The sequence below is a fragment of the Cetorhinus maximus genome, chromosome X, assembly GCF_964194155.1.
Source record: "Cetorhinus maximus chromosome X, sCetMax3.hap1.1, whole genome shotgun sequence".
Classification (NCBI taxonomy): Eukaryota; Metazoa; Chordata; class Chondrichthyes; order Lamniformes; family Cetorhinidae; genus Cetorhinus; species Cetorhinus maximus.
Window position 1 is genome coordinate 1913914 of NC_135917.1, and position 21107 is coordinate 1935020.

The following is a 21107-nucleotide window of genomic DNA, read 5'->3' on the forward strand; positions in this document are numbered from 1 at the left end:
CACTCTTATGCAGGCTGTAGCAGTCAGTTGAAGAGTGACCTGGGCAGAGGTCATATGGCAGGCTGTCATAAGCAATAGGAGCAGGAGTAGACTATACAGCCCCTCGAGCCTGTTCCACCATTTAATATGATCATGGCTGATTTTCGGCCTCAATTCCACTTTCTCCACCTGCTCCCCATATCTCTTGATTCCCTGCAAGACTAAAAATCTATCTATCTCAGCCTTAAGTATAGTGAACGATGGAGCATCTGCAACCCTCTGAGGTAGAGAATTCCAAAGATTCCCAACCCTTTGAGTGAAGTAATTTCTTCTCCTCTCAGTCCTAAATGATCGGCCTCTTCTCCTGAGACTGTGCCCCCGTGTTCTAGATTCCCCAGCCAGAGGGAAACAACCTGTCAGTATCTACCCTGTCAAACCCCTTCAGAATCTTGAATGTTTCAATGAGATCACCTCTCATTCTTCTAAACTCCAGAGATTATAGGTTCAATTTACTCAGCCACTCAGCTGTCTGCCCAGCCCCTCCAACAGGAACAGTTCAAGATTCAGAGACACACCATTAGCTGAAAGGGGAGAAAAGAAAAATGAGGGATGCCTTTTTTAAAATAAATTTCAATTTGAATTTTGCTTCCCAAATGATAAAAGATATTGTGTTTGTCAGATGGAGGCGTGAGATCAGGATAAAGACTGTCGGGAGCCGCCTGCATGGGGAAACTACATATTACGCCCCCTGTGGAAAGAGGTTACGTCAGTTCCCTGAAGTTATTAAGGTAATTACCAAAGAAAAAAGAAATATCTGCACAATGTGAATAGCTTTCTAGTGTATGATAACTTGCCTTTGGGAGACACTACAATAAAGGTTTTTATTCCTGTCTGTGTTGCTCCACTCCTCGCGAGAGGGCATTGGCTTCTTATTGGAATGTAGGTTTGCTGATGCCACCCTCTTACAATTCTTCCCACTGCCATTCTTCACCTGGGAACTGAGACAGTAAGTGCCATGGGGCTTTTTGAATCTGGCTGGGGTGGTGGGGCTTTGGGGAGCACACCTGCACCCAAATCCAGTCCTCACCTAATGTCCCCTCACAGGCAGAGGTCTTTGTGTGGCGATCAGGAGCAGGAACAAAAGTTGATTTTCCCCTCCCTCGCCCAGCAATACTGAGGGTGGTTGTAAGCACTCAAATAGCTGCCTCAACTAAGATCAATTAGCTCACCACCTCTGGCTCAATACTACACAGCGAGCCATTAGAGGAGTTGTTTTCTACCAGTTGCCATTCTTTGGTGTGTGGGTAGAGCTGCTCTGTTTCAAGATCTCTGTCAGTCCTGCTCTTAATCATGTCAGTAGAAGGTGTGCAGACTAGGACTGAAAGTTCCTAGGTTTGATCCTTGGGCTCTTCTAAGCTAGGTACCTCAGTCAGAGTGGTATTGATGCTACAGTTGGCCTCATTGCCTCTGGGTTCGAGAGAGGAAGATCAGCTCCTGACCATTATTCAGTTGTTCTGCTGGAAGGTTTGGGTGAGGAGAGGACCAGGCAGCTATGATGTCCTTGCCAATATTCATTCTTTAGATTTGAATATGAATGCTGACCATTTGGAAAAGGTACTAGCGGGAATGTAACTGGACCCCAGCATGGAGTTTTTATTAAAAGGCAGTTTCATTCCAGGGAACATTGTTTTACCCTCGTCAGAAACTTCACAGACAATTAGTTCCCGCCCTCTTAAGTTTTTTTTTAGCAGACAGACTGAGACTGATCTCAGAGCATGATCATTTCAAAGTGTGGTGTACCTGCCTTTCACCAATAACAGGTTTGGTCCTTTTTATGTTTTCACCACTGCCATTTTGTCCTTCCTCAGCTGGGAAGGTGGGACTGACTAACAAGTACAGACTTTTTCATCTTCACTGTCAATGCTGCTCCTTTTGGCCACCAGGAGATCATCATGGGAGGGGTCTCCTGTGGGAGGCACTCCAGGTAATGGTGCTACTGAGAATCAGCAAGACCTTTCCAAGAGGCTATCCCATTCAGTGGCTAACATTTGACCGTGTCCTTTTAATGAGTCCAATGTTGTGTGGCTAGAATACTTCCTTTAGCCATCATGTGCTTTACTGGAGAGTGGTAAAAATCCTTTTAGTGATGGAAAAGTGTTTCAGCTTCTTTCCACAAGTGACAGCCTGTCCCAGTGAGATCACCAGACCTTCTTGCTTTAAATTGTGACATGACAAGATTTTTTTAAATGTCCAAGGGGTTTAGACGCTTTACAAATTGTAGGAACCTTGTCCTTACTTTAGTGAGAATTCTAACACTGTGATTGAGCAGCAGTGAAAGGCTGTAAAAATGTTAACCCTCTCAGATTCTGTCTAGTTACCCTTCATTTCATGACACAGAGTTAACCCATGAACTGTCAATTGGAAACAGATAAGACAATTTTGTTCTGTTCTTTTTCCAGTATCTGGCTCGAAATGCAGTGACAGAAGTCAGTCGGGAACATTTCAGTTTCAGCCCCAGGATGAATGTGGGAGAGTTTTTTGAAGCACGAGAGTCCTCTGAGGTTTGTACAGACTTTGGTTCCCAAATAGAAATTCGTTCATTTTATTTGCCTTCATTCAGTTTTTAGTGTCTTGCTTCCAATTTTAATCAAAATTTGAGATTAGCAAAAGCCTTTGAGGAAAGAGGAGATTTGTACCCCACCTAGTGTTCCCCAATGTTATGAGTGAAGACCAAGCCTCCACCCAAGATTCAGCCCATGTGTCTGTACAGTTTTACTTGGGAGACATAGAGGTGGCTCACTCACCTGTTGATCCTCCCTCTCTCCTTCTGTCAAACTATTTGCCATTTACCAGGCACTTCACCCTAACAACAGTCAAAATTGGGAACAGGACATATGAGGAATGGTTGGCATGAGCCCATATCCTGCCACTCCCTGCCTAGCCCAATGGTATTGAAAATCCGTGGCATCTCCTGCTATTGAACACACCTTAAAGGATAGTACAACATGTTACATTTATGTGGGGCTCATCACAAAGACAAAGCTCTCAGTTTTGTCGCTTCTGAAGCAGTGATGGCTCTTTTTGTCTGATTTATTTAGGGTGAGCAGTGGTGTAAGCTTACTGCAGAAGAAATTCCTTTACGGATTAAAGCCATGATGGGCAGACGAGGGCGGCCGCCAAATCCTAACAAGCAGCGATCCCAAAAGCAGCCAAAGGTCAAGCGAGGCAAAGGAAGGCCACCAAAGGTCAAGACAGTGACATTGCTTAACAACACAGAATTCAAACTCATGAAAAGAATCGAATCTCAAGGTACAATCCAATTTCATTCCTTTTCTTAAAGCAATATAACCTCTTTTCTAGGTACTTCTTGATGCATATATTTATCGATATAACATGCCTGTTTTACATTATTGTAATTGCTGAAAAAAGAGACATGTCGAAGCTTTTTGTCTTGCACTCATCAGGACACTTCGCAAGAATACCAATATAAGGGGAAAATAATAATTTATACTGTATGTGAAGAGAGTGCTGGTTGGTTGGCAAGTGGACTCTGATTGGTAGAGGCATTGCCATGGAGAATGCACCAGTGATGGTGGCTGACAGTTAACTGCCAAACATTGTTTGAAATTTAAACCAGGTAGCTTGACCCTGATTGATCAAGGCATTGCCCTGAGGAATGGCTGTCACTTATTTTGTTTAGCTGAAACAGGTGCAATGTAGGTACACATTTTGTCTGAAAAGAACAGGGCCCATGTGTATTAATATATGTAACTTCCAGTACATGCAAATGTGCCACACTGCAAGCCCAACTGACAGTCTTAAACTGGTCATCAGTGTATTTCTTAGCACACTGAGGATTATTTAGCAAATGTTGTCCAGTCGCAGAATCACATCTAATGATGGACACTGTGTTTTGAGTTTTGCAAGCACAGGCTGGTTGGATATGGTCTGTACCTTGTCCATTGCGAACAGCGGCTGGGACATGCTGTTTGATATGAAAGCCAGTCTTTGGGACATACGGCCTACATACCGAGCATCACACTGGCACTGAAATTCACATACCACATTACTCATTTGTGTGATAGGCAGAATGTCTTTTTGGCTTGATAGCAGCATCCTGTTAGTGGCAAATACCACTCATTTTGCTACTGCATAGTAGCAGTGTGAAACAGCTAGCTTCATCTGTTGCTCAAAGCTTTGAGATACCTTGCCCTCCCAGGGTAATCTGAGGTAGACTGGGCACTTTTCAGGGCCGAAGGTGACGGTCTTAGGCCTGTTTTTGAGTTTGCGTGATAGGGTAGCTAGGTTTGTAGGCCGTACGTCCCAAAGGCTGGCAGATCGTATCAAACAGCATGTCCCAGCCGCTGTTCGCAACGGGCAGGGTACACACCGTACCCAGCCAGCCCGTGCTTGCAAAACTCAAAACACAGTGTCCGTGATTGGACAACGTTTGCTAAATAATCCTCAGTGTGTTAAGAATTACACTGACAACCAATTTAAGATTGTCAGTCGGGCTCGTAGTGTGGCACATTTGTGTGTACTGGAAGCTACATATATTAATACACAGGGCCCTGTTCTTTGCAGACAGAAAGAATATGTACACACATTGCACCTGTTTCAGCTAAACAAAATAAGTGACAACCATTCGCTGACTCATTCCTCAGGGCAGTGCCTTGACCAATCAGGGTCAAGCTACCTGGTTTAAATTTCAAACAATGCTTAGCAGTTAACTGTTAGTCACCATCACTGGTGCAATCTCCATGGCAACGCCTCTACCAATCAGAGTCCACTTGCCAACCAATCAGCACTCTCTTTACATACAGTATAAATTGTTGTTTTCCCCTTATATTGGTATTCTTGCAGTGTCCTGATGAGTGCAAGACAAAAAGCTTCGACATGTCTCTTTTTTCAGCAATACTCAAGTTCTGTACCACCAAATGATTATTGTAATTCTGTTCCTTCTCAACCCTCTCCCAACTTTATCTTTCCATTCCCTTCCTTCTCCTGAAGGTCCTTTACCTATGCTGAGATAAAGTTCTAAAGGTGCCAGTGACCACCTCCCCCCCACCTCCAAGTATCCCACCCCAGTCATTCTTCATGTGTTAGCATGGACAGTGAATCACAGCTTGATTCTATTATTGTCCAACTTCCACACAAGTGCAGAAGGATGGGGGCATTGGGAATGTGCACACAGTGATTGGCATAGTGGGCTCTGGCCATCAATGAGACATTGGAACTCTGGCTGATTTTTTTTCCCCCTCCCCAGCTCAGGGCCAATTAGTGTCATCCTTGGGGGACAGGCCAAGGATTGAAGCTTCCTGGTTCAGTACTACACCAGATTATTCATTGAATTATTGGAGTCCCTTCTCCTCTTCTATTTATGTCTCTCTTAGCCACATACCATTCCCCATTCAAGAATGTAGCCAAATGGCCTGCACCCAGACTTCCACCAATTCTAATCTTGAACTGTCCTTAGGGAGGTGTTTGTCAACAAAGCATAAAAAAAAGGAAGACTAGCATTTATACAGTGTTTTACATGACCACCAGACATCTCAAAGTGCTCTACAGCCAATGAAGTACTTTAGAAATATAGTCACTGTTGTAATGTAGGAAACACAGCAGCCAATTTGTACACAGCAAACTCCCACAAACAGCAATGTGAAATCTGTTTCTTGTGGTGTTGATGGAGAGATAAATATTGGCCAGGACACTAGGGAGAACTCCCTGCTGTTCTTTGAAATAGTGCTTTGGGACCTTTTGCATCCACCCGAGCAGGCTGATAGGACCTCGGTTTAACATCTCATCCAAAAGATGACACTTACAACAATGCCGCATTCCCTCAGTATTGCACTGGAGTTTCTGCTTTGATTTTTGTGCTCAATGCCTGGAGTAGGTCTAGCTCTGAGTCACCAGGTTCCGGGTTCAAGAGTGCTACCAACTAAACCATGGCTGACACTCCAACTCATCTGGATTGTTTGTTTGTCTCCGTTCAGCTCATCCCCTGATGAAGTGACTGGGAAGTCACTGTGCACTCTCACCCTTGAGTCAGAAGGTTGTGGGTTCAACTTTCACTCTAGGGATCAGGCTGACATTCCCAGTGCTGTACTGAGGGAGCGCCGCACTGTTGGAGGCACCACCTTTCATATCAAATGTTAAACTGAAGCCCGTCTGTTCTCTTAGGTGGATGTAAAAAGATCCCATGGAATTATTTGAGCAGGGGAGTTCTCTCCAGTACCCTGCCAAATATTTATCCCTCAGCCAACACCATATGGACTGCAGCGGTTCATGAAGGCAGCTCACCACCACCTTCTCAAAGGCAATTAGGGATGGGCAATAAATGCTGGCCGAGCCAGTGACGCCCATGTCCCATGAAAGAATAAAAGAAAACAGATTTCTGGTCATTATCACATTGCTGTTTGTAGGATTTTGCTGTGCATGGAATGTCTGCCGTGTTTCCTACATTACAATAGTGACTACACTTCAAAAATACTTCATTGGGTGTAAAGTGCTTTGGGACATCCTGAGCTTTTGAAAAATGCTGTAGAAAATGCAGCTCTTTTTCTTACACTGTGAGCAGAATTCAGTTAAAACCTGAGTCCTCCCAACCTCCTGGTTACTTTTTCTTAAAGAATATTCTTGCTGGCCTCCTGATCAGAGCTGCCATCTTTACACTATTAGCAAGCCCAACCTGGTGCTTTACTGCTCATCCTTAGTTCACAGCAACCTCTACTGCTTATTGATTTCAGCTAAGGGGAGGGAGGGACGAAGCTGCCCACTAAGACACCACCTTCTACCTGGCCCAACCTCATAACTGATGCAAAGATGATGACCTGATCAGGACTCTAAATGGTGTATGACAAGATTTGTAATTTTTCCTTTAATTCATGAACTACTTTTTGTCGAAAAATTAAAAATGGGGCAAGTGTATTTTTGTGGGAGTAGAAGTATTTTTTGGGCCTTATCTTCAAGATTCTGTGTGATCCTGTTTGTCATTTTGGCGCAGGTGTACAGTATCTACAACAACCCAAGTTCCATGTCCCGTATTGAGACAGGCCAAGTGTCACTCACCACACTAGGAATTCACAGCTGACCATATAAGGAAGCTGAGTGAACAATATTCCCTTCAATGATGCTGATTGCACTCCTCTCTGTCCTGATGTCTTGCTTGCAAGCCAATAAACAACCAGTGAGCGGGGGCTTTAAAATGCTAGTCACAGGATTGATTCTGCAGCGTTTCTGCTCATTTACCAGGGTAAAGGTGAAACTGTATTGAGTGTTGAGAGGCTCCCTCAGGGATTCTCAGTAATGGATCCTTCCACAGTCTACTCTGCATTTCACAATGAAGCTCAAGAAACCGATTATTTATAATTAAGGCTAATTGGAATTCTGGCTTGGCTTTGCTGAAATATAGCGCACATTTTATTACATTCGTATGCTTCCTGATTGTTCATTATCTGAGCAGGGCGATTAGGGCCCAGTGCTTGCCCAGAGGGAGGCTGTGGCTCACTCTCTTTCACCTTTTAAAGGCTGGTCACAGAGCAGCATTGTTAGAGGTTAAGTAACAAGTTATGTGCCCAGTCCTCTCAGCTGGAGAGCGATGCAGACCTGCAACATTTTAACTAGGGCTATCTCCCTTACCCCTCCTCCCTCACATCCTGCATAGAACAGTTGCATTTGCCACGTGAAACAGATATTATGCACAGTGGGGCATAAAGCAGGCATTAACAGATCGGCCGCCTGTTGTCAGATTCGGATGGGTGTATAAGTGGGCAGCTGAACTCATTATGCCTGTTATGCGCCCATTTTCCCCCCCACCCAACCCCCCCGTCCCCATCTGAGTTAGATTGGATGCAGTATAATTGAAAGCTGATTGATTAATCCAGTTCTCTTTGTGACTTTACTTTTTAGCTATTCTGAATGAAAAAGAGAAACAGAAGCTGAAAGCCTTGCTGAATAAATTGAAACAAAAGGTTTGAAATTGAAAACCTCATTGAAATATTATTAGAATTCAGCCAGCAGGTATATTGGACACAGGGGGCTGGGAGTGGGCTTCAGTGCATCCTGACCTGATGGGGTCTCTCGGTCTGACAGCTGCAAAAACTTCCACATGAAACGTGCTGAGGTGGGTTTTCAACCCGGTTGCCTGGTGACCTGAGTACGCTGGAAATAAAACAGAATTCAGTTCTAATTGACACTAATTAGCCAAGCTCGTCAGAGAAGCTGCAAGAGCAGCATGCCACAATGACGTTAGAATATATGTGGTGTTTTCTGAGATTGGGGTCAAGGCAGTCCAGAGGGAGCTCTGATTTGCGCCGAACCCATGTTGCTAAGTGCCTGAGTCTGACACCTGGTGCAAAGAGGAAGTATGCTTATTGGTTTGTTCTCATCCCCACCCAAAAATTTTGATCAACATTGGCTCTGTGAGTGAATGAAACAGTAAGCACAAGATCAATGAACCTATTCACCTTAAATAAGGACTGCCCTTTTCTCTTCTCCTGTCTTCAAACTCCTGACTTGCTGGTTCACAGGTTACAGGTCCACGGGTTCCAGCAGTTCGCTGGTACCTCACCCAAAGGTCCATTTTGCTCATGTATACTGCTTACTGCATCAGGAGTAGGGGCTTTTGCTGTTTCTCTCCTGCTTTGGTGTACAGGTACTAAGGTCACTCAGGCTGAGATCTGCCAACTCAGCACAGTCCAGGGATTGCCCCTGGGACTTTCGTGCTCTGTAAGACTGAGTACCCAGAAAGTGCACCTGGCACAGCAGTAACCACACCCCACCATCTCCCAGAGGCTTGGGGCGATCCAGAGGATTGCCTTTTGATGAGAATTTGGCTCAAGCAGAGCATAACCACCAGCACGGACTGGTTCAGCCAAGTGGCCTGTTTCTCCGTTGCATATTCGTTGTAATTTCTGTTGCGTTTTATTTCTCTTAACAATAATTCATTGGCCCTGTAACAATTATACACAGTGGAATGCTCAATCTGTTGGTTATATCTCACTGATCCTGTTGCATTTTCTGGGACAATGCCATAGTTATAGGAGCCCAGTAGAACATAGGCGTAAAAACAGGAGGAGGCCATTCAGCCCCTCGGGCCTGTTCTATTTACTTGGATCATGGCAATGATTTACCCCCCCCCCCCACCACCACCACCACCACCACCACCACCACCACCACCACCACCACCACCACCACCACCATAGTTAAACAGGCTACTGGCACTCACTGTCTAGGTTCATACAGGAACAGTGGGCAGAGAGCATGCATGGAACTGTGTCAGCAAGAGTCAACACAATTGAGAGGGTGAAAATGGCCAAGGAAAGGATGCAATGAATTCCTGACATTTTTTTTCGTCCTTCACAACAGGGACAGACCCAACTCAAACTAGAGCAGAAGATGCAGAAAGCACAAAGGGTAAAAAAAGATCAGGAGAAGCAGGTGAAGAAGCAGCAGAAACTGAAACGAAAGCAGCAGAGGCTGCAGCTCCGGCAGGAGATGAAGAAACCTACTGAAGACCTGTATTTAACTGATCACAAGGTAAGCCATCACCATGGGCCAAACCCAGAGTAAAATGGGACCATGAAGTAACTGTTAAAGGAAAAGACCAGGCTCACAATATATTCTATTTAATAGAGAGAATTACTCTTTTGATAGATCGCAGTGTTCATTTTTTCCTTCAACTTTATCACAAGAAAGTGTTGCTATGGGTGCCGGTCACTTTCCAGTACTTCATTTAAGTGTGTGTACTTCTTCTGGGAGCTTAGAAAGGCAGTGTCACTCAGGCCATTGAACTGCACTGGTCATCTGAGCCTGATCCTGTCCTGCACACACCCAGCAAGAGTCCCTGGATAGGCATGAGGAGTGGGAACCCTGACTGATTCACAGTTCCACAATTCACTGTTCCACAACCTATCCTAGAATTGTAGAATAGGAACATAGAAAGTTTACAGCACAGAAAGAAGCCACTTGGCCCATTGTTTCTGCACCGGCCGAAAAACAAGCCACACAGCCTAATCCCACTTTCCAGCATTTGTTCCGTAGCCCTGCAGGTTACGGGACTTCAGGTGCACATGCAGACACCTTTTAAATGAGCTGAGGGTTTCTGCCTCTCCTACCCTTTCAGGCAGTGAGTTTTGGACCCCTACCACCCTCTGGGTGAAAAAGGTTTTCCTCATCTCCCCTCTAATCCTTCTACCTATTTTAGTGCTCACACTGGCACCTCACATGAGATCAGTGAACTCGCCACAAAACCTGGCACCCTTTCTGGTTGATGCCATTTGGTATCATACCAGGCAGTGCATTTAGTGACTGAGTTGTTGCTCCAGGCTGAGTTAGCTGATCTGGGTGGTACAAGCAACCTCAGCATTCCTGAGGTCAGGAGCGGAAACCTCAAGACACCCTGATTGCTACCCACTGACCCAATGCTAGAAGCTATGCACATGCGGACGACATTGAGTTTTTCTGTGATGTTGCTCTTGTCTGTGATACACTCAGCATTGAGAATTTTATTGAACTATTCACTATTGAGGCCTAAATATAGAGAATGGCTTCTTGGGAGAGATATCAGCAGTAGTTACCAACTCTGGTTGGATGTGAAATGAAAAAAAGCATCCAGGAGATTAATCTTTATTCCTGGAGACTCTAGGACAATGCTACAGGGTTGGCAACCCTAACCAGAGTGCTTTATCCCAGCAAAAGTTCAGCACCTTCAGGAAGGGAGGGGAGAAAAGGGGCAAGCAAATTCACAGGTGGGGCAGGGGGTCAAATATAGAACTAGCTGTTTAATTTTGCTTTATATATTTTTGTAGGTTCACTGTTGGCCCCAGACATCTAACAATGTAGTGATGCAGGCGGTATAATGACTTGGGTATGGTGGGTGGAATTCCGCTATATTAATAGATATTCCTGCCACTTTTTTTCTTCCAGCCTTTACCAGAGTTTGTCCCCATTCCAGGCCTGGTGCTTTCTGGCCGTGCCTTTTCTGACTGTCTCACAGTCATTGAGTTTTTGCACAACTATGGCAAGGTACTTGGTTTCGATACCAGCAAGGATGTGCCCAGCTTGAACACACTCCAGGAAGGCTTGCTGAATGTTGGAGATAATATGGGTGATATCCAGGACCTGCTGATTCGATTACTCCAGATTGCAGTGCTCGATCCAGGATTGCCTCATAAATACCAGGTACAGAGCCTGAACCAGTGATTGTATTCCAAATTCTCCAGTAAAACCATATAAGGTCAAAATGTAACAGCACAGAGAGAAAGTTGATTGATGGGCAGGAAAACAAGGGTTAGGGTTGATGGGTGTTGCTTCAGTTGGAGATGGGTTGGAAATGTTGTACCTCAGGAGTCAGTGTTAGTTGTTATATTAATTGTGTTTAATTGTATATAGGTGCTGGGGATTAACTGGGGATTTACTTGTGCCCCTATAAGTATACACAGACAAACTGTGGTTGTTGGGTTAGGAGGTGTATGCTTGTAATGTGCAACACTGTAAATAAATGCTTATAAAAATGTGTAAAGATTGGCTCCAGTTCTATCCTTCACCAGCTGACTCTGGAGTATGACAGTCAGTGCTAGGTCCTCTTATGTGCTCAATATCTACAAATGATTTCAACTGGGCGTGGTTAGTATGATATTGAAATTTGCTGACAACGCAAAGGTAGTGAGTTTGGAAAGACTGTAAAAGACTTCAGGAGGACTTAGACAGGTTTAACAGAGTGGGGGTGAACAGGTAGCTGATGTGGTTTTATGTCGAGAAGTGTGAAGCAATACATTTTAGATGGGGAATATACACAATGGAAAGAGGTAGAAGATCCAAATAAACAGAGAGACCTAGAGATTCAGATACATCACCATCTGAACCAGTGTAGGTAGGTAAAGCCATAAACACTGTAACATTTTAGGTTTTATAAATAAAAGCATAGGGCGGAATCATCCCAGATTTGCACTAAGTGCGGTAGCAGGCGGGAAAAACGATGTTTTACCCGCCGGCCGCAATGGCAGCTTCTCACGCCATATCATCCCAATCCCGCTACATTAATTATGCATTCCCGGGAAACATGCCGTTTCCATGGCAGGCGGGTTCTCATTCGCCCTCCACGTCACCACTTCATCACAGCGGGTGCCATATTTAAAGTGCAGCCACGTGCACACCTCTCAGTGCTTCCAGCCCACGAATGCTGCATGGAAGACATGGCCCCAGAAGGCAAAAAGACTGCAGCCCCCAGGTTTAATGACATGTCCCTCGAGTGCCTTTTGGACCTAGTGGAGGCTCGCCGTGATGTCTTCTACCCCCGCTCTGACTGCAAGGTGGACGTCAACATCACCAATCTGGCTTGGGAGGCGGTGGCAGCAGTGGTTAGCTGACACACACCTACTTTGAGTAGCTTTGGGATCACAATCTGGTGAGCACATGCACTGTCTGATCCACTGCAGGCGGCAGCAGGGACTTCCCAAGTGTCCAGCACTCGGAGGACTGCTGGAGGCCAGAACGTTGCTGAGTCCGAGTCAGATGCCAAGCCTCTGGACTCGGTCATGTCTCAGTTGCTGGAGCTGCAAAAGCAAGCTCAGGAACATCAGGAATGGATGTCTGCTGCACTCCTCAGATTGCACGGCACGATGGAGGAGTCCATCCGTCTTCAGGCTGAGGTGATGGTGCCGGCATGCCAATGCACAGAGGTTAACATTAATAGGATGGTGACTGACATGGAGACCTTGGTCCTGCACTGCTGCGCGGACTGACCTCTATCACTGATGCCATAGTTGGCCTCCAGCAGTGTGTATGTGAGAGGGGTGTGGGGCAGCCCGATCTCACTCCAGCTTCCCCTTCTCCTCAAGGAGTCAGCCAGGGGCCCTCGGGCATCTATAGGGAGGAGGATCAGCAGGTGCACACCCAGGGGCCATCCACCCATGTGACTCTGGGAGTGTCCAGACCATCCGAATTCCCTCTTCCTGTGATCCCAGCAGCTGCAGCTCCACAGGTTGAGGAGGGTGCCACTGCCACACAGCAGGACCCTGAAAGCAGACCAGGGCCCTCCAGGTCTTGGCCCTCCAGAGGACGCCTGCCAAAGTCACCACAGACAGGGCATAACAGTCAGCAGGCTGCCTCCACCTCCGCTGTGGATATCTGGGAGCACCAAGACGTAGCGGCCTGGTTAGGAATGTTAAGAAGATGTAACTCTTTTTGCATAGAAATTTTGCAAGAAGCCATGTGTTGCTACAGGAGTATGCGCTCCAATTTTTCATGGCCTCACAGTGTGACCGAAATCATTTAGGGATTGCAACTGAAAGGAATAAGGAATGCTTCAGTACAGTATTTGCACAGCCTGGACACGGGTGTTAATCACTTGTACATAATGTTCACTGTCATAAATAAACTCTCAACAATGTTTCCCTGCCTATGGCTGCTTGTTTCTGGTGAGCAGTGTTTGTGTCACTCAGATGTGAAACCTCTCTGCACAAGATAAAGGCAGGTGTCTCAGTCCAGGGCCCCTTCTCTGTGCTTTGTGCAGCCTTCAGACCAAAGTGATGGTCCGGCCTCACACTCCCTGGATATATTAGTGGTGCCTAAACCTCGATGGTGCTTGTCATTGCTGCTGGAATGTCGTGGGCAGGCGTCACCGAGTTCTGTCATTCTCTCTGTGTGCTCTCAGCACCTTTAAGGTGGGGCTGGCCCCCATCTCATCAGCATCTGTAACCAGTGACGCTGTGCTCCTGAAGGGCTTGGGTGCTGAAGGCAGACAAAGGACCAGGTGTTTTTAAAGTTTCTTGGCTGCGTCTCTATGATATGACCCTGATCACAGAGCGCAAGCGAGCTGCTCTAAGTCAGACAGGAGTCAGACATTCTCAGAGGCAATGTGAAGATCTATGGAGTGTCCTCACTACATGTCATCATCATCCTCCTGCAATCAAGCAACTATTAAGGCCTCCACTGCATCTCCACGACAGGAGCATTAGCACAGAGGGTATGTGCGCTGCCATAAGCCAGACTGGAGTCAAACGTTCATAGATGCAATGTGAGGATCTATGGTGTCTCCTCAGTGCATGTCGTCATCATCCTCCACAAATCTAGCAGCTATGAGGGCCTCCCGAGCATGCCTTCCTTGTCTGGCCAGTGCGAGGGCCACATCGCCATCATCGTCGCTTTCGAGGTCCTCCTCACTCTCATCCCCATCGATATCCTCCTCATCGGAGGAGACCTCCAGCTCCTCCATCTCCTCTTCAGCCAGCTCCTTTCCCCATTGCAGCGCTAGGTTGTGAAAGGGACAGCTGACGACGACAATGTGTAATACCCTCTGTGGATTATATTGCAGGGCTCCACCTGACCGGTCCAGGCACCGGAACCTCATTTTCAGCATCCCGATGGTTCTCGCCACCAGGTTGCGAGTTGCAGAATCAGCCTCGTTATGCCTTCCCTCTGCTGCAGTCTGAGGCTGCCGCACGGGTGTCATCAGCTACGTCCTCTGTGGGTAGCCCTTGTCCCTGAGGAGCCATCCCTGCAGCCTCTGTGGACCCTGGAAGAGGTGTCAGGGATCTGTGACCGACTGAGAATATAGGAGTCGTGGACAATCCCTGGGAACCGTGTGCAGACCTACAGGATGCGTTTATGGTGGTCGCACACCAGCTGCACATTCGGCGAATGGAAGCCCTTGAGGTTGACAAGGTTGATCACTTGTTGCGATGGAGATCTGAGCGCCACGTGAGTGCAGTCGATGGCTCCCTGAACCTTTGGGAAACCCGAGATCTGGGCAAATTCCAGCACTCTTGCTTCCTGGCTTTCCTGGTCCTGGGTGAAATACACAAAGTTGTGTGCCCTTGTGAAGATGGTATCTGTGACCTCATGGATGCATTTGTGGGTGGCGGATTGTGATAGCCCACAGAGGTCACCTGTAGAGCCCTGAAAGGGGTCACTGGCATAAAAATTGAGCGCCACGGTCACTTTCACGGCCACAGGCAGTGGATGCCCTCCATGTCCTTGTGGTGCCAAATCCTGCAGCAGCTGCCAGATGTGACCAACAGGCACAGTCTTCGGTGACACTGGCCCTCGGTCATCTGCAGGAATGAAAAGCGGCGTCTGTAGACCCTGGGTCTAGCTAGGCGCCAACCAGAGATGGCTCGCTGTGGCTCTTCAGCATCTTGTGCAGGAGCCCCAGCCGCCCCTTCTTCCTGAGGGTGCTGCTCCTCCCTCTGCACAGCCAGGCACCTCCGTCACTCTCTTCTCCATTGACTTCGCTCTCTGTAAGCCATGAGGTATACAGCTAGCTCATCAGGCTCCATGCTCCTGATGTGCTCCTGCAGGATGAAAGAAAGAGACGCGTGGGTTAGCTTAGGTGCTCCAAGAACCTCTCTTGGTTAAGTCTAAAGACCCCTTAACACATCTCGGAGAGTGCAGGTTTGGTGGCCATCCAAGTGGTGGCCAGAGTTTAATGCGCTGCATGGCTGCCCGAAACCCCATCCTCCTCTGCCCCACTCCACCTGACCGATTGGTGGCAGTTTTGCCCACTGGACTGCCTGCTGTGCTCTCAGCTCAGGTGCAGGCATTCTCCTAACCTGCGCTGCAAGGCTGCACTGCTAGCCTGAACGATGGGGGGGAGACAGGTCCAAACCAAGATGATGACCATGCAAGGGGCTGTGTGCGCCTCCACCAGTGACTGCTCCATGGCCAGCTTTAGCAAGGAGATTGTACAATGTGCACAGTCATCCAACTGTTCTGCAGTCCACTAAAACGCTCATTAGTTTGCAGGCCGTGCCTGAGGGGTGAAAAGCTCTGGAGCACTTTTGTGGCACTTCATGCCTCTGCATTGCTTTAGTGGGCAGCTAAGCTAGAGACCCAACTCCATGCATGTCAATGTGGCTGCATCTGAACTGTCTTAGCTGCAGAGAAATGGTCACTTTATACAAGGTTTCCCTAATGTGTGGCCGCTTCCCTCCCCCCCACCCAACACGTGCTTGGGCATTACCTTCAACCGTAGGGCAGCCCCCCCGGCAAGTCACCTCAACCACAGGCAGTCCTTGCACCAAACCCCCCCCCAACCCCCAGCCCTGTCGGTTCAACCACGAAGTCCAACAGGCAACCCTCGCGAGCACTGCGCAACGTTAACGTGCACTCACCTCCAAGTTCCCCTTAAAGTGCAGCCTGCCAAGTGCACACCTTATATATGCTGTTGTGAAACACACGCCGACGTGGGCGGACGATCCAGCGTGGGAGGATGATTGCGGTGAGCTGGCCTTATAATGACATGCAGAAGTATTACAATGAGATTCCCGACATCTGATGGCGGGAAATGCAGGCTCCCCATCGACGGGCTGAGCAGATGATTGCAAACTGGCTTCACGACATCGTGAAACCAATTTTTGGCTTTCTTGCCATATTGTCTGCTTACACCGCCAAACACGTCCAACACCAAAGGCAAAAAAAGGTGATGTGTTTGTAGAAGACAGTGGTTCACCATAGCTACCTTTTGAGCATCCACCCTACTCCCTCGGACCCATTGCTGGTGGCCACACTTTCAGCCACCTCTATATCCTTTAAGACCCTCCTTAAAAGTCACTCCTTTGGCCAAACATTTGGTTACCTCTCTTTGACTCGGTGTCATTTTTTACCTGACTATGTTCCTGTGAACCACCTTGGGACACTTAACCACATTCAAGGTGCTGTATGAAGGCAAGTTGTTTTTCTGTGAGTCAGAATGAAACTGCATTCTTCACAAACTCCAGCATTAGAAAGAATAAACCGAACTGGACGAATATGTTTCAAGGGAATAATACATCAGGGTATCACTGCCGACATAACAACAGTGACTGTACTTCAAAAGTGATCAATCCATTGTGTGTGAAGTGTTCTGGGACGTCTTGGGATGTAAAAGTTGGTGGCATATAAATGTATATCTCTTTGTCTTTGGGGTCTGCACATATAAAATACTGCAGCCTGTGTGAAATAGACTCCAGTCCTTGTAATGATCCAATATAAACAGGACAGTTAGGAATGGGAAATAAATGCGGGTCTTGCCAGATATGCTCAAATCCCATGAGTGATGTTAGGAAATAGAGATAGTTTAAGTAATTTATATGTGTATTTGGGTGTGTTAGGAATAAGGTATATCTTTAAGTTTAAGTTTAATTTGTATTTTTGTATTTTGTGGGTTAAAAGAATGAAACCTGAATTTTCGTTTCACTTTAAAAGATGTCTGCATTTTTATGAGATTTATGACTCTTGAAGGGGAGTTAAAACAAACAAGGTAAAAAAAACTGCTGTTGCCTAGCAACAGGGGTCCAGAGAGCGAGGCCCCACACAGACAAAGAAGCCGAAAGCAGTTTGAGTTCAGTTGGTCAGTGTGCTCTAAAGTTGAAAGAAGCTGCCAGCAGAAACAGTATAGGAGAGGGTCAGATAGCAAGTCCCAAACTAAAGTTGAAACCAGCTGGACAGGAGGAAGCTGCAGGAAGCAGGTTTCTCCAAAGAAGAAAAGAAGAGGGGTCCCAAGAAGACCTTCTAGTCAAAGGGAACAAACAGGAATCTGGAAAAGGTCCTGTAAGGTGAAATTAAGAGTGAAGAGCAAAGAAAGGCTCCAAGCTTAAAGGGAGAAGCTGCAGGACGCAGATTTAAAGTAATATAGGCTTGCGAGAAGCCAGAAAACCCAAGGAGACAACTAAAAGTCTGTAACTCTTTCCTACGGGCATATGAAGCAGTGGTGTTCTGTTGGCATGGCTGAATCAGTCAGAGCGAGTACATGGAAGGAAGCGTGAATGCATGTGGGGATCCAGGAGAGTTCGAAACCCTGGAGGGAAGCCTTCTACGAGGGTCCACAAGAGAAAGCATCAGTTTGGGAGATGATTCCAAAGCGAGTTCTTCAAGAGTAGAGACCCTCATGTGAAAAACAGAGTTCAGTGAGACCGGTTGGCTCATGGTGTGACAAGCGTCTGGGGGAGTTGAGAAGAGATACATAGCATCTGTTTGGGGTGGCACCTGTCAGAGTGTGGTGTGTCTGACCACAGGTCGCCTATTGGTTTACATGGACTGTGTACTTACTGTGATCATGAGAGTATAAGATAGTTTTTGTAACTTGTGTTATCCTTACGAATTTGTGTATATCTGTAAAGGTATAGTTGTGGATGAAGGAGTATTGTAATATAGTTCATCTTTTCTTGTTTAATAACTGTTCTATTATTTCGTTAAAAGTTCATCAGCTGACTCCTGTGACTGTTCAGTAGCCACTCTCCACGTTTCTAAACAAAAAATAAAAGTTAGGATATATAAAGCCGGGTTCCACACTGGGATTTGGCTTGTTCACCTGGGATTACAACAGTGAATAATATGAAAGAAACATATCACGCTGTATTTTATCCCGTGCCTAGCACTCTCCAAATGGCACTATTATGTATTAACACATTTCACCCTATATGTTATACTCTGTGCAATGTCTTTACAGTAGAATCTTGCTATACTGCTGTGCTGCTTGTTGAACTGGAAAAAGGCTTGTATGTTACATGTTATGTGTTATGTATGTTTGCATGTGTTGTAGGTACCCATATGTGCTGTATAACCAATCAAATCCTTCACTTTTCTAGTCAGTAACATTTCTCGGGGAGCGAATCTGTGACATTGGAATTAACCGGGATAATGTGTCAGAAGTGCTGCGGATTTTCCTGGAGGCTTACGGTGCTGAAGCAGAGCTCTGTGAAGGTCTGAAAAGCAAATCATTCCAGGCACATTGCTCTGAGAGAAAGGCAGCAGTGCTGGCCTTCCTCGTCAACGAGCTGCTGGGGAGCAGTGTGGTGATAAGGTAGGAGACAAAACATGGAACTTGCTTAACTTACAGAAGAGCCCACCATCGAGTGTAGTTAATACTGACTCTGCCGATACGCTTTAAAAAAAAGGTCAAATATAGAACTAGTTGGTCTTTGCTGAGTTAGCAGATCTCTGTCATTTTCTCTCTCTCATGTGAGTTATCAGAACTGTGGGTGTGGCTCTTCTGGAGCTGTTTCTTCATATGTGTCTCAGCTCTAGGTGACTGAGTTGGTTTTCCACTTTGTTTCTGAGTTAGTGTCAACACAGTTGAAATTGGGAACTAATTTGAGTGAAAAATTTGAGGGTGCGAACCCGTAACCTTCTCCACTGTAAGTTGGGATAAGTACCTATTGGAGGGCCAGCCTGGGCCAAGCACCTCACAGCTGCCCATGGGCAGCCTTGGCAGAGGCCTAACACGAGGTCACCTGCCCTCCGGACCAACCAATGGGAATGGAGAACCTAGAAGAAGAAAGCAAATAACTAAGAAAAAGGATCCAAAGACAATATATAAAGCATTCCTGTAAAGAAAGCTGTGATATTAAAGCAAGGCTCTTGATTTGTTTTAACTCTGCAGGGAAATAGATAAAAACATAGACCATCGTGCCAACATTCGGAAGAACAAGTGGATTGTGGATGGAAAACTGAGGAGGTAAGGCATTCCACTTCCTGTCTCTTTGAAGCACCAGAAAAAGTTTAATTTAAAGAGCAAGTCTGGACCTCAGGGACTCCTCCTCGAAACTAAATATGTTAATCTACATCCTCTTTTCCAGTTCGCCCCCAAGGCAACACTGAAACTCTGGCATTAGCAGCAAGTAAATGAGTGATATGTACTCTGGTGCCTGAGCTAGTCAGGAGGATGTGTGACAGGGAGGCTATGATAACTGTTCCTCTGATTTTTATTTTTAATCTGCCCCCAAGCCCCTGATATGAGAAACATTCTGGTGCTCAGTGCCTTTTCCCCAGTGGCACAACTAAGATTGGCAACAGAGTGCTGAATTGTACATACGAACCTGGATCATAATCTGGTGCCTGGCATTGTTCAATTTTGTTTAGTTTTCAAACTGTGAATCATCATTAACTGCTGTCTTCCAAGAATTATTAAACCTCACTCTGTGACAGATCTGAACTCATATGTACTTTAGTATGTACACACTCATTAACAAAGCGTTACAGTAGGACTAGCTGTTAATTCAGCTCTTTCATAAACTCAGTGTCCCTTCCAATCCAGCATTCCTCACGATGTCACAAATCACAGTCACAGTTCTCCTGTTGGCTCAGGGGGTCATACATTGCCTGGAGCATTGCTGAGCTAGAAACACCAAAAAGCTCCTGGTTCAATCCCAGGTCTGAGTTGACTGATCTCAGCTGGGGTGGCAGCAGAGCTACAATTTACAATTGGCCTCAGCAGCCTCTGGGTTAGGGTGGAGAAATCAGCCAGGGTTTTTCACTATTTCAGCGTGTGTATATACACATCAGGTGAGGACAGATTGGCGTTGACTGTGGTACCTCATGTATGTAAGCCTATATGTAAGTTTGTTCTGGGATTCCTTGCTCTGACCCAAGAATACAGATTGCAACATGGAGAAACTAGCAAGTGGGAGTTATCTGAAGTTATTTGCATGCAGTGAGTTGCTTTGCTTTTCAGTCTCGCGACAAGTGAAAGTTTTGCTCCACTCCTGCCAAACTGCATTGAGGAGAATCTCCGAACTGTGGGCTCTGATTCCCTGCATATCATTAATGGGGCACAAACTCTGAGGTGAAAGGCTTTTTTTATTATTCATTTCTCCTGGTAGGTTAAGGAGAGCTCTGGCAAAGAAAAAAGGAATTCGAGAGCCCGATGGCATTGTGGATGGCAGGAGAAGGAAACAAGGCCTCGGTTCTGAAGAGGGCCACAACAGTACTACAGCGGGCAACAGGGAAGAGGAGAGTGCAAAGGAGGAAACAAAAGAGAAATCAGCAGAAAGAAGGACTGATGGAACCAATAAGGTTAAATGATGTTTCAGGCTGTTTCCTTTCACCACCAATTATTCCTTTCCCTTTGTTTAACTTTCAGCATGTGTCATATTCATTCCCTTGCTGATACAGCAAAAATGGGAGCACTTCCTCCAGTGCCCCTCTGTGATTGGTGCTACCAGGTATGCAAAAGTGAACTGAAGCCACTTGAAATCATCCTTCTCTGCAGATCACTCTGGGAGATAGTTGATGCCTCCCATTGTGCAGCCCCATTTGCTCTAGTTGATTTCAAACCAGCCTGGAAACTGATTCAAAGCCTCAGAGCCCTGGGTGAAATGCTATGTAATCAGCAACTAGCTCATGTTTCAAATCAGATACTTCCCTGATGG

At 46.3% G+C, this 21107-nt stretch overlaps 1 protein-coding gene across 5 annotated transcripts in view; it reads left to right on the top strand.

Moving 5' to 3' along the window:
• Positions 1 to 21107, top strand: part of LOC144672688 (bromodomain adjacent to zinc finger domain protein 2A-like) — a 131889-nt gene that overhangs the window by 70793 nt on the left and 39989 nt on the right. For all 5 annotated transcript variants that reach the window (XM_078534593.1, XM_078534589.1, XM_078534590.1 and 2 more), the window contains 9 exons: positions 659 to 767; positions 2439 to 2540; positions 3078 to 3288; positions 7888 to 7949; positions 9346 to 9516; positions 10906 to 11160; positions 18546 to 18760; positions 19340 to 19414; positions 20559 to 20751. In XM_078534593.1, coding sequence (XP_078390719.1) covers positions 659 to 767; positions 2439 to 2540; positions 3078 to 3288; positions 7888 to 7949; positions 9346 to 9516; positions 10906 to 11160; positions 18546 to 18760; positions 19340 to 19414; positions 20559 to 20751 — 1393 coding nt within the window. The remainder of the gene's footprint in view (positions 1 to 658; positions 768 to 2438; positions 2541 to 3077; positions 3289 to 7887; positions 7950 to 9345; positions 9517 to 10905; positions 11161 to 18545; positions 18761 to 19339; positions 19415 to 20558; positions 20752 to 21107) is intronic.